The sequence below is a fragment of the Pinus tabuliformis genome, chromosome 8 (assembly GCF_031772625.1).
Source record: "Pinus tabuliformis cultivar Carrire ecotype Pingquan chromosome 8, CPIR1, whole genome shotgun sequence".
NCBI lineage: Eukaryota > Viridiplantae > Streptophyta > Pinopsida > Pinales > Pinaceae > Pinus > Pinus tabuliformis.
In genome coordinates, this window is record NC_142294.1 from 1,820,199,542 (window position 1) to 1,820,214,235 (window position 14,694).

The following is a 14,694-nucleotide window of genomic DNA, read 5'->3' on the forward strand; positions in this document are numbered from 1 at the left end:
TCATATTTTTTTCAAAAGTAAAATGACAAGTTCCCTCCATAATGAAATGGCAAGTTCCCTCAAGTTCCCTCCACCAACTATAGTAATGTTTAAAGTTGAGAACCTTAATCATAAGCCCAAACCCAAAAACTATGGGTAAGATTTCATCATTGTAGAGCTTGAACCCATGCAAAATCAAATGTATGGGCATTTTTAAGGTTTTTGATTGATTTATTTTTCAAAAATAAAAATAAAATATAGTATTATTTATACATATTTGCAAAAAACTTATAGGAACTTTGAGGCTAAGAATTATAAAATTTAGATTTGCATATCAATCCGTTATTTACTCATTTTTAATAGAACTTTAGAATATTTTTAATATCATGTTATTTTTTTCTCAAACTTAATAGCTATGCAAATTATTCAAATCTTTAAATTTAATGAATGCTTTTATATTATTTGTTTATTCTAAAAAGAAAATATCATTACATATATGAAATTAATATCTCCATATTTATAAAATAAGTATAGATGTTCATCTCTAATTATATTTTTCCACATAATTGTTTTAAAAATGAGGTAATGAAAACTTATGTTAAAACAATCAAATAAAGGATGAGTTAATAAAAACTTATACTAAAAACACCAAATAAATGTTTTATAGATAGAAATTCTTTTATAAGAAGTAATAATTAAAATAAACTTATATTAATGCAATTTTCATTTTTCATCACAATCTTACCATAGTTTTAAGAAACATGAGATGTTGAATAATTGATGTTAACAATTTTTTTCCTTCTACTTTTAATTTTTTAATATTTTCTATATAAAAATAATAATTTTTTTTATCTTAAATTAAAATATAAACTTTAATAAAAAAAATTCTATAATCACAATGACCATTTTTAGTTTAAATTACCGTATTAATTTAAATAAGAAAATTTATAACTTATTAAATATGTAAAGTAATAATATTAATAAAATGAATAAAAATATTAAAACAAAACACATAGGCCATTTCTTTCATTTCATAAAAATTTAGAAAAATACAACTCTATACAATTACATTAAGTGGCCAATTTTAAAAAACATTAAAAAATAATAAAATGTTGAAATACGTATAAACTTTTCCCACAGAAAGTATTTGCTCTTCCTCATTTATCATTTATGACTTCCACCGTATGCTAGGAAATTCCATATATCAAACAGATTTTACATCAATATACAAATGGTAAACTACACTCGATAGCATGACCAACCAGCATATATCAACAAATGCAAGGTCCGACAAAATTAATCCATTGACTCTAGTTGTTAGTAGGGACGCATGGACACAGAATCCATATACCAAACATTCAAACTGGACTTTGACAACTATGGTGGCATTTCCGAACAGAAATAGTTTGCCAGTTCCATTTAGGGCATGCATGGAATATGCAGGGTCTTCCACCTTGTGCATAGCTCTCCACAATCTAACAGTCAACCTAAAAACACAAGAACCAGACCGTGCACATTTTTTTTAATTCTCAAAATCCATTGTTACCTTAAAAAATGATTCTTTTTCCTCTAAACAAGGTAAATGACTTACCAAAATCCAACCAAGATGCTCTTTTAGTTTGCTAGAATTGGGACGGAACTCCCATGGATCACTCAGGCGGGACAGTGGTGGCGGCGGCTCCTGTTCATTGTCAAACCTCTGGGAGATGAAAACGCATGTCAGGGAAATCGAAGCTGCCAGAAAATTTGAGACCCATCATCTTTGCCATGAGCCATCATCCATAGCGATATCACATCCATATCAAAAAAGTCTCATTATAGACTACTCCAATGAAATATACATATCATATGATATACTGGACTTATCAGACACCAGCTGGAGAGACTCGTATAATTGAACAGACTAAATCAGGTGTAGCAGGTACAAGTACCACACTGGCAGTTGGGCCCACACTTGCAATCATTTTCCAGAGATACTTCTGCACCATATCTATTTACAGTGAATTCAAATATATGGAAAAAATTTCGCTCTAAAACCATGAAATAAAATTAATAACAACTACCCTGAACAAAACGGTACCCCATCTCATAGCTTGTCTTCACAATACCATCCATCTGGAATCCTTTCTTGTTGTGGAACAAAACAATCCAAACATGAAACAAACTTAGTCATAAAACTCATCTGATATAAAGTTATTGGTTTTTTCTTTTTTTGAAAAAAACTTAGATTCGAATCCATGACCAAAACAATCCAAACATCAGACAACCTTAATCCTAAAACCCATCTCATATAAAGTTGTTGGTTTTTCTTTCTCGACTTAGATTCGAACGCATGACCAAGTGAATGAAATTGGGAAAGCGAATGAAATAAATTGAGATGAAAAAGGTAGGCAACATACGTGCACTGGCTCTTGTCAGCGCAGTCGCAATTTCCCCAATCGCTCGACATGTCTGCAATAACAATTATCAGAAAAACAGATTACTTACACTTCTGAAGTTCTAAGTTCTCCAATGCTCCCTTGGCTTCTTAGTCTCTGGTCGCCCACCCATATATATAGTGCATGCCATGGGCGGGAAAATTTGTCGATGCTCTTTGCCGGCGAGTCACTCACGGGAAATATGGAATCTAGGCCTCGGGAAGCGTGCCGAAGAGCCCTCCTCGAAAGTGACGAAGCCGGCAGGTGGTCGCAGCCTTCCTATCTTGGAAATCCGATTTGTGGGATGGGAAGTGCAGAGCATCTTCTGAACTCGATAAAGCCTAGCGGGCACGTCATGTTTAGACCCACAAGCTTCACTTTGATGAACCAGGAGAGGAATCTATCATTATTGGTGTGGGTTCCACTGTAGATTTTCCCTGGTGTGTTTACAATAACTTTGAATTGTGTGTGAAAACCTTAGCAAAGTGGGTGACTCGTGGTTTCGGTCAAGATAGTGATAATGTCTCTACGTTTAAATCAGCGCGTTGTCAAACGATCCTGGAATTTTAAGAAGTGATAATGTCTCTACGTTTAAATCAGCGCGTTGTCAAACGATCCTGGAATTTTAAGAATGCATTGAACCCATACAAGAAATTGTAGGGGTTGTATGAGCTGTGCACACGCAAGCTCATTAGCTTTTGCGTTTTCTTGTATTTAAAATCTTTGCTTTTTTTGAGCCTTTTTCTTTCCATCCTTGTTTTTTATGAGCTTTTTCGTGCTTTCTTGATTTTCTGCATAGAATCTTTTCTTGTGAGTGTTTGTGCTTTCTTTATTTTCTGTGCTTTCTTGATTTTCCGTTGTTTTGTTTTTTGGTTCAAATGAACGGTTAAAAGTGTCTTATCTAATCTAATGGATCAGAATAAAAGTGTTGACGAAAAAGTTGATACATAGGAAGGCCTATCGGCCTAATTATATAAAGCCCGTGAAGATAAAGAAATAAAATAAAATAAAAGATTAAGAAAAACATTTTATTTTATTATATGGTCAACGCGAAGTTGACACACGTTTTATATATACGTGTGTATAACAAACATGACATAACTCCATGTTGAAGCCAAATTTATAAAAGCCAGAAGGTATTGACCCTTTAAATGTTTAAAACGTTTATGAAGTTTTACAAGTTTTCCCCGCAACAAATGTGATCCGTTTAGAAGTTTAGTACATCCAACATTAAGATTGATTTATACAAATTCAACTACGAAAAAGAGAGATTTGAAAATATTTTTAATATAAAACTAAATGTAAGAAGATAATTAGTTTATAATAATATAGTTTTTTGGTTTTTAAGATATTTTTATAAATATTATGTTTATAAATTTTTAGGAGTTTGGTAGATCACTCATTAAAATTAATTTATGTTAGCTTTTTATAAATGAAATTAATAAAATACATTTTTTTCAATGAATTATGCAATTATAACTTAAAAACAAAATTGATAAGAGACGATTCATCAATGTTACTAGGAATTGTGTCTAATTATGCAATTATAACTTAAAAATGAAATAAATTGATAAGATACTTTTCAGTGCAATATAGTAACGAACCAACCCTATGGGATAAGTTAACTAATATTTGAATAGAAGTGGGAAATACTAATGGACTCCCAAATGACTATATTAAGAATATTTCGATAATTTGATTTTTTAAAAATAATTTTAGTTTTAATTCTTTTAATTAATAAAAAGACTATAATGCGCTGGATTCACATCCTTTGCAAACATGATCCAATCAAAAGGTTCAAAAGGTTATAAATTTATGGAAATCATAGATTGGAAAAGCATAAAGAAAAAATGAAAAGTGGAAAGATACAATTCTTCACTGTTGCTAGGAATTGCGTCTAATTATGTAGTTAGAACTTTTCAATGGAATATAGTAACCAACTAACCATATGAGTTAAGTTAACTAATATTAAGTTTACTAATATTTGAATAGAGGTGGGAAATATTAATGGACTTAATCCCAACCACCCAAATGGCTATAATAACTATATTAAGAATATATTTGGATAATTTATTTTTTTAATTACTAAAAGAATTATAGTGTGCTCGGTTCACATCCTTTGCAAACATGATCCCATCAAAAGGTTATAAATATAGGGAAATCATAGACTGACAACTCATAAGGAAAAATGAAAAGTGGAAAAATTTAATGAAAATGTTCTAAATGGGTGCTGAAAAGTGTCAATCTGGGAGCCTATGGTTTTTTACTAAAAATGATGCAGGTTTTTTATCAAGATTATTGTAATTATTTCATAGTAGGTAGACTATTCATAATAATGAATGATGATAGTTAACGTGAGACCAATCTTTGGTCTATTTGACCTAAAGAATCAAATTATTTTGTTTGATTTAAGATTTTATTCTTGTGCTTAAAATGCTTGGAGAGAAACCTTTCTAGATCACTATAATGTTGACATCGTAAAAGGCTAGGAAGGTCAGTATTGCAACAAAGATTTTGAAACTGAGATCTCATGTGGTTGTACCTAGGGCACTCTAAGAGGAAGTGAGTTTCATCCTCGATGTTCATATTCTCACAGAGATGGCAGAACCTTTCCATCCATGCTGTTTCGCGAACTGCCCAACGACTCATTTCACTATGGAGCTCATGAGAGTTCGGTTTAATCTTGGCTATATTAATTTTCTTTTGAGCTAGTTAAAACAAAGAGATACTTTTGATTATCTTCTAGGGTTGGATTGATGACCTCCTTATGATATCGTAATTTTCTTTTAGCTACTAAATCTTTCTCACACCACATTTTTTCTTCGAACTTAGAAGTAACAATATTTTTAATGTTATTAATGTTTTGCAATGCAACATTCTCGTAGATCTCCCAATAATTTAACCATACCTTAGTATCTTTATACCGGTTAACTTAAACCTAGAATGCACTTAGAAAACTTTCCAAAAAACCATTGGGACATGGTACCAATGGAACTGACTTTGAAACACTATTGACACTATAGTTTGATAATGAAGGTCATGAGCTTACATGTGACCTAGTTTTCGCAATCGTTCGTCAGAATTTTGAAACGTCGTGAGCTATGACGGTCACACAACTGCAACTACCGCATAGAGGCAGAATGATGGTTTCAGATTTCAATATGATATTATTAAAGGCTCCTACGATGATTTAATGGAATGTGACTATTGATCTGTTAAGAATTAATGAGTTTTTTTTGTTAATTTGAGACTACACTTTATTCAGAATTATTTGTTGACTAAAAGAGAGTCAAATTATCAAAATATTGTATGGTTGGTTAGTTAGTATATTACACAAAGAAGTTATAATAGTATAGTTATAATTGCATAGTTAAGAAGAAATCCATAATCATATATAAAAAAGGTATTTTAAATTTTTTTCTTTTAAAAAATTAGTATAGATATATACTAATTAATAATCTAAAAAACATTTAGAGAGATCAAATCACTTGAGATGTAAATATTTATCAGAATTGAAATTTTGAAAACAAGTATGTAGCTTCAGAATTTTGAACCCTCTCATCATTTGATATATATATATATATATATAACTATATTTTTGGGTACTTGGATTGTATTGACCACAAAGCTTAAACTTGCAAGTCTAAAAACCTTTACTAGATTTTAGACAAAAGAAATAAAAGAAAATATGCCTAAAAGAAAGATAAAATGTAGAATAATGATACACTTCGAAATGTTTTAACTACTAGTACAACCACATTAAAAAAATATTAATGTGGTTAATACAGATGAATGCTTCAAAAACATAACCAAAAAACTAACTAACCAACCATGTATAAAAAGATTATGGGTCAAATTTAACTAAAGAAAAAAAAGTAATTACACACTTATTGTGAAATGGACCATTCTCGTAAATAAATTTCGCTTATATATTAATTTCCCCATCTGATTGGAATATGGACCTATTAGAATTGGAATAATCTCAAATCTATGGCAAATTGGTGGGCTAGAAGCCACACAAAACAAATCTAATTTAACTTGAGGAAAAAAAGGAATTAGACATCTTATTGTAAAATGGAGCATTTTGCTAAATAAAATTTTTTTATTTATTAATTTTCCCGCCTTATTAGAATATGGATATATTATAATTTGAATAATCTCAAATCCCTAGGAAATTGGTGGGAGGAAATCCACCTGGCCCAATTTTTTTTTTTTTTTTTTTTTTTTTTTTAATTTATTAAAGGTTAACGCAACCTGACAAAATCTGTCACACGTTATAGTTGTTGATAAACGATAAAGCTAAGCATATGCTAGTATATTCCCTTGAGAATCAATATAGACTGCCAATTAAAAAAAAGTCAACACATCGTCATCAACCTTAAGTTGAAAATAAAAAGCCTTTATATTTTTAAAGTACTTTACATAGTTTTTCCTTTAAACATATATAATACATACATATATGATATTGAATTATTTCAATTTAATATGGATATGAAACATTTTATTTATGATCCACGATGATTTTTTAGTATAATTAAATTAGTTCTCATCTTCATAACATTGAATACTTTTTTTTAATTTTAATTATGTTACTTGACATGGACATCTAAATATTTTATTTATTCTTAAGAGTGGGTTTGAAATATTTTCACATATTCAATATTTAGAAGGCGATTATAAGTGTTTTAAAATGTTTGTAACTAAAATTACGTAATGTGTATACTTATTTTTGTCTTTTTTATTGTAGCCAACATTATTTCTTCATTTAAAAAATATTCTATTTTTATTTTGAAAGGGATAAGTGTCAATGTGAGGTTGATCACCCAAGGAATTACACATCTCCCGCGTATTGGGCTATAGAATTGTCTAATGCAATAAAAAATAATAAAATCATTAATATGTTCTAATAGTGATAACATGAAGTGTTCCTTACATAGTGGGAAAATATATAAGTTTACATAGCGGGAGAATATATAAGTTTTCAAACTAGCATAGATTTCAAACTATCAGTGAGGATGACAACCACTATCATCACTATTATTCAAGGAAAACCACACCAGCTAGAATGACATATTGTTGCGCTTTCACTCATGGAAAATGCCTCTAGGTGTCTGGATGTTGACATGTTTCCTTACATTCAAGACATAACAGCTCTTAGATAAAGAAGAAGCACTTTCTTAAAATCAGGTGTTTCATAAATAATAATAATAATATAATGTTTATCAATTAAAAAATAATAAAAATACAAAGTAATACAAATAAAAATTCCATTCAATTCAATTGGTTATTTGTTATATTATACTTTGGTTTTATTAATTAAAAAAATTCATAATATGCATAACACAATAAAATTAATTTCAATAATAATACTTGATATTTGTAATCATAATATTTTAGAATATATAATTAATAAGAATAGAAAAAATCATTCATATATATATATATAATGTTTTTTTAGGAATAAGAACATGTTGTTGTGCTTTAAATTCAATTTTGAGAAAATATATTAATGGATTATTACATCAAAAAAATTAACGAGAAACTATAATGTGATTTCAATTTAAAAATAACAATTATAACCATAGAAATTTAATGGTTGGTAAAGGCTTATATATATCAATCCACAACAAACATCATAGAAATTATTCATAATATATCTGAAGTTGGAAAACTTGAAGTAAAACAAAAATAACTATATTATTATTATAAATATATAAGTTAAACGCATATATACATTTGAAAAAGCATTGAATAAGAATATTATTTATGGAGATTTACCCAACTTTATCAAAATAGCATAACTACTTTGAAGATAAATCTCATCCTTTGAGCCCATGGGGCTTTGGATTGACGGTGAATGTGAATGGGTGCACTGTTAAGGCACTCCTTCCGAAATCCCCCGTGGGTGCTTACCTATCAAAACAAAAACAAAAAACTCAACCTTTTATTTGTTTATACTATAAAGAATATTCTAGAATAAACCATGGGAATTAAATCTCTACCATTCATCTAATAACTAATAATGACTAATGAAAATAAAAAGGAGATATTATTTAATAATATTAAATTTAAAAATAACAAAATAATATTTATTTAAAAAATAACCATACAAATCTTAATAGAAATTCAATTAAAAAAACGGAGTAAAAACTAATAAAAAATATTATTCCATAACATTTAATTTAAAATAAAAAAAAAATATTTAGATTAAAAAAAAAATACTAATAAAAAGACTTTCATTGTACATTACCAAAAAAATATTTCAATTTTTACCTTATTTTTACACAATATTTATTGAAAAAAATAAAATAATTCAAAATAAAAGAAAATATAATCTATTTTTTTATGACAAAAGAGATGTCTCACTTTTCCATATAAAATTTTTACCTTATTTTTACACAATATTTATTTAGAAAAATAAAATAATTAAAAATAAAAAAAATATATAATCTAGTTTTTATGACAAAAGGGATGTGCCACTCCTCCATATAGAGTGGATGTGTGAGCATTGACATTAATTCTCATATAAAAGAGATATGAGTAATTAAGTTTTTGTTTATATTTATATTTCATTGTTTTGTTGCATATAATATATTTTAATTTATATGTTAATTAATATGCTTTTTATATAAATAAATATAAAATAATTAATTTTTTTAAGTTTTTTTTTTTTTTTTTTTTTGTTATATAATGAGGAAGGTGCATATTCTATTTAATTATCTAAATTTAGATGATATGTTAATTTTAAAAATTATTAATATTAAAAATTTTGAATGTGAGTTATAAATAAAATATTTTATTATCATAGAGATATATTGAATTGCAATTCTTTTAATGTTGAATATGAATATCATACTCATTTAAAACTTATTTATGGTAAGAAAATGGTAAGAAATATTTTAATGTGAACAATGTTGATTATAAATAATATTTGAGTGATTTGTTTAAGTGAAATATTTCAATATAGAGATATTTATATATTGTAAAAAGTAAAATGAAAATAATAAAAAACATTGTTATAATTAAAACATTTTATTAATATGTTACTTATAGTGAAAGAAATGTGGAAAATGTTAAAAATAGATCAATATTTCAATATAGAGATATTTATATATTGTAAAAAGTAAAATGAAAATAATAAAAAACACTGTTATAATTAAAACATTTTATTAATATGTTACTTATAATGAAAGAAATGTGGAAAATGTTAAAATTGATTTTATATATATATCTATATATATATATATATATATATATATATATATATATATATATATATATATATATACTCCAATTCTATCCAAGATTTTATTTTTCTAGATTCTTTTTGCAAATTTTATATTTTAAAAGAAATTTCTAATTTAAAAAATTTGATCTCTACAAAAAAAACCTTGGTAAATAAAAAACTAATATAAATATATGATAATTTAACCTTAAGAAAGAAAACGATTGTTAGAATATTCTTAACATAAAACTATATATATGAAAATATAGTTATCTTCCTATAAAGCATATATTTATATTTTTAACCCTTTGTTTGGAACATAGTAAATTGGAGCGGGGTAAGACACTGCTTTTGCTGCGAGATAAACTAATTCAAGGCGAACACCTGGTAACTTAGATGTCAATCCCTTTGACCCATCACACTGGGCATCTATTCCTGATAGCCTGTTAGGCACTTACACTTGAGAGCACCGTGGATACTGCTCCCAGCGGGAGACCTGACTCCGGACACCTGAGAGCATACCTCATAAGCGGGCATCATTCCCACCTTATCTATACCGGGAACACACTTATGAACGACGTAAATGCAACACACTCTTATATTTATTAATATAGTTATTTAAGTAGTTGATATTAAAAACCTGCTCCTTATGATTTCCCATGAAAAACTTTGAATTGAAATCCCTATTAAAATAGATAATTATATTGTACTAATTCTCTCCTAAACATCAACAAATAAAACTATAAATAAATAACATTCATCAATATTGAAATTTATTTTGAATAACCTTTAAATAATAGTGTATTTAACCAATGAAATTTTTTACTATACAAAATTATTATTTTTAAATATTTTATTTATAATATTTTATTTAATTAAATAAATATCTTTATTAAATTAAAATAAATTAACTAAACTAGTCTAACAATTATGTTTTTTTTCATTGAAAGTTATGGAAATTCTAGTCATATTTTTGAAAAATTCAGGAAGGGTTTCTTGTAAATCCAAATAAAAGCTGTCTAAATTCATAATTCTAAGTGCTGCAGTGTCACGATCCTACCCTTCATATATATAAATAATTTATTTTTTTTATTCTTAATCTTTACATACTCAACCTTACCATAATCCTTAATCTGCACATACTCTGCCATGACATACAGTTTGTACTCGGACTATTAACATCATTAAGGAATATTCGGACCAATGACAGTCTAATCAAATGTCTCGATTATACTTTTTGTTTGCATTCATCAGATATATATTATTTGGCAACCGGATAAGTGAGCTGGCATGTTACATTGTGACCGGAGTAATAATTTGGCGTTGAGTTGTTGGATTGTAATATGTTTTAAGGACAGCTGTTTAATGCTCCCCAGAACAACTGGCCTGCCTTTCCGGCTTGACCATGTGAACAGGTAGGGTCCCGTACCCTCATTCCTCGCGGCTTTGGTTCTCGCTTCATTTCAACGGTGTGGATCAACCGATCTGGATCCGGGGGTGGAGGTTTGCCGAAGGGTTTTAGGGTTCTTATTAAGTGGTTTGAGTCTTCACTCAGCTCATTTGGACCCGACGCCGCTTCCAGGTTCAGCTTGTCTCTTCACGCACAAGGGATTTCTCCCATTCACTCCTCCACCAAGGTTCCATCCGCTACGCAGGAGTTACTCATTTGATTTCTCAGGATTAACCCACACAGGTGATGGCATTTCTCACAGTTAAATCCACGATTTTTCCATTATGAATTCTTTTCTTACAGGCCTCTCTGTTGATTTTACATGTGTATTAATAGTTCTCGTATTTCTTTGGTGTATGAAGGTGAATGCTACGGTAATGAAATCTTCCAATATGTAGGACGTTGGGCCTTCGATAACCCAACCTTCTTCGCCGCATAGCAGGTAAGCAATTCATGCTGGTTTGATTCCTGGGTGCGGTGTTTGGGGTTTTTTCCCCTTTGGATTGTTGCGGCTACGAGATTTATACATACTCGTTTCCTTTTACTGGCTTTCAGATTTCCTTAACTTGACCGAAGTTACCCAGGACAGGGTCCTTGCGGTTTGCCTCCGAGGCTATTCATGGTTTCTCATATTCTCAGGTTTCGTTGTCTTGGCTTGCCCTGTTGGGTTGCGAGGAACAGTCAGTTGCTTTCAAACGGGAGGTGCCTTAGCAGTCCCAGTAGTTTAAATTATCTCGGATTCCTTTCTGTATTTTATGAACCATTATCCAGTTGTAATTATTTAAGTAACATAGTAGTAAAGACTACTAGTTGGACTGGGTCATGGAATATGGAACCTCTCTGTTTTCCAATGGATATTTTTGTTTTATTTCGAGTTCGCCATTTCCCTGGAATTAATGCTTAACTCTGTAAATGTAAATTTATCTCTGGTTTCTTTTGGAAAGTTTTAATAGCAGACTAAACTTTGCTCATGAGAGCCTTGGCTCCGGTACTTTGTGAACTCGTCCTTCTTAAGTAATTTATGTGATTTATAATATCGTTACAGTTATTTATATATGTTCTCAAGATTCTATCATACGGCGGAGCTGCCATTGTCTTTAAGAGAAAACAAATGTATGTTGTATGTTTTGTTTTCGACATATTGTTCTTCTTCGAACTGTTAGGGTTCCTTACTATTGAGATGTAATGATTACGATAGAAGGGTTATGGTTATTACTGAAAATAAATGTTTAGTTGGTTTTGAACGGTAGATTTCCTTACCACTGTCGCATTTTGCTACCGTGACTATGGTGAATCATGCAGTTTGCATCTTCGTTGTTTCATTAACTAATGATACAGTAGGGCCTGGTTCATTGCTTTCTCGAACCTTCTCTTAAGATTACTCACGCCTTTACGGTCTAACAGTTACCTCTGTCTATGTGTATTTTTTTTGCTTATTATATATATATATTCGCTCTACAGTTTGTGCAGACTGTCGTATATGATATAATCTTGTATGGTCTTCTGAACTCCTTTAATGAACATTCGCACTGTAGCCGTTAAGGTTATTAATTCCAACGAGTTTTTCCTACCACAGTTCTGGTAACCCTGGCTCGGGGCCCGCTATCTTACTCTCTTCTAAGATGAACAGACTCATGGTCATCGAAAACTTATTTATTTCCTTTATATATGTAAATTAATTCCTCAGTATTCTATACAGTGATATTTGACCTCCATTTTGTTTTCTTGAAGTACCAATAAATGTAACAGCATCAGGCCCTTCATATCAGTCATTTATTAATACCTCTGTAATATTTGTTTGAGCCAGGTAACATTACAACAAGTATAATAACGATAAAAGAAATGTATATTTTTCAAATAATTTCACAGCTATTCTATTGTATTTAGGCTACTGTAATTTTCAGTTAACAATAATATCATGGAATTATATTCACTGTTGAAATAATTTCTCCAGAAACTTCTACTTACCTGGTCCGCCTGGGTTGTAGATGCGCTACAGAAGTTCACATGTATCCTTTGTTTGCTCTTGACCACCCAACCATGAGATCTGTCGCCAGGACTGGGATCTCCTCCCGAGCTATCTTGCAGGCCCAAAGCCCTCAACAAGATACATGCAACTTGTGCCTGGTTATTTGGTCTGTACTAGACTTAACCAATTTTTTTCCTTCTGGCTGTCCTTACAGCCCAGAATTTTTGTCTCTCCCCTCCCTTTTCCCTGGAGACCTTTCCAGTTAGGGAAGGTAGTTGGTGCAGTTTTCACAACTGATTCCCTCTTCCAATCTTCTTTTCAGAAGTTGCCAGCATTTCAAGAAGTATATATTTCTTTAATATATATATTTTAATTCACAATAATAAAAATAATATGGTTAAAGTTTTTAAAAATAGTCTTCTATTTCTGTCTTTTACCACAGTAAAATTCCAATATTTACATTTTTCTGAGGTCATCACATCTCCCCCTCCTGAGATTGGACATCGTCCCGATGTCTGATTTTCACAAACAATTCCGCGTAGGCCTTTTTATGAGCTCTTCATCTTCCCAAGTGGCCTCATCAGGCCCATAGTGCTGCCGCTGCACTTTAACTTGGGTAATAGTTCGCTTCCGCAGCTGCACTTCTCTCCGGTCGAGGATGCTCAGCGGCTCGTCCAGAACATTGCCTTCTGGTTCGACCTGCAATCAACAACATTTCCTGTCATTTTCTTTCTGGAATAAATTTTTAATTAGATCAACCGGATTTAGTTCTTACCTGTATATCCTGCCATTTGATCACATGTTTAGGGTCATAAATGTATTTTTTTAGTATAGAAACATGGAAGACATTGTGGATTCTAATATGGCTTGGCAGGGCGAGTTGGTAAGCTACCAGCCCAACTCTTGCCAAGACCTGGAAAGGTCCAAAGTAACAGGGTGCAAGCTTGGTACAACCGCTCCATTGCAGGGTACTCTTTCTGGTACATAAACATGGTCACCGACCTAGTATTCTTTGAACCTTCTTTTCCGATCAGCAAAGCTCTTTTGTCTGTCCTGAGCAGCCTTTAAATTAGTACGTACCCTTTTCACCATGTCCTCCATTTCTTTGAGCATTTCTGGCCCCAATCTTAATTTGTCCTCAGGTCCACCCCAACTTGAGGGTGTACGGCATTTCCTGCCGTACAAGACCTCAAAGGGACTCATTTGTATTGACGTGTGATACTCGTTATTATATGCGAATTCAACCAAATGTAAATATTCCTCCCACTGGGTTGGTTTCTGCATTACGCATGCTCTTAACATGTCCTCCACCACTTGATTCACTCGCTCTATTTGACCATCGGTCTGGGGATGATAGGTTGTGCTGAAATTCAGCTATGTTCCCAGTTCTGTAAACAATGCTCTCCAAAAGGTTGACGTGAATTTTACATCACGAACAGATATTATTGTCTTCGGAAGTCCATGCAGTTTAAACACATTCTGCATAAAAATGTGGGCAATTTGCACAGCCCTGTAGGTCGACTGCACGGGTATAAAGTGTGCTGCCTTACTCAGTTTGTCTACCACTACCATAATAGAATCATTGTTCTTCTTTGTCCGAGGCAGCCCTGTTATGAAATCCATAGAAATAGTTTCCCATTTCCATTCCGAAATG

At 30.9% G+C, this 14,694-nt stretch overlaps 1 protein-coding gene across 2 annotated transcripts; it reads right to left on the minus strand.

Moving 5' to 3' along the window:
* Positions 1 to 1,104: 1,104 nt before the first annotated feature.
* Positions 1,105 to 2,732, minus strand: LOC149243548 (uncharacterized). Of its 2 annotated transcripts, XM_089367825.1 has the most exons (5): positions 2,379 to 2,732; positions 2,060 to 2,110; positions 1,911 to 1,969; positions 1,571 to 1,678; positions 1,105 to 1,466 (listed from the first exon to the last, which is right to left on the minus strand). In XM_089367825.1, exons 2-5 carry the CDS (start codon positions 2,067 to 2,069, stop codon positions 1,455 to 1,457), a joined length of 189 nt encoding a protein of 62 aa, XP_089223951.1. In that variant the 5' UTR covers positions 2,070 to 2,110; positions 2,379 to 2,732; the 3' UTR covers positions 1,105 to 1,454. The 2 variants fall into 2 exon arrangements, 1 of the variants encoding a protein (XP_089223951.1); XR_016245793.1 differs by having other exon boundaries at positions 1,571 to 1,969.
* Between the last annotated feature and the right edge of the window lie 11,962 nt (positions 2,733 to 14,694).

Coding starts and splice junctions, on each gene's coding strand:
- LOC149243548 (XM_089367825.1), bottom strand. Junction 1,679..1,910: donor TGGGCCCAACTGCCAGTGTG/GTACTTGTACCT, acceptor TTCATCTCCCAG/AGGTTTGACAATGAACAGGA.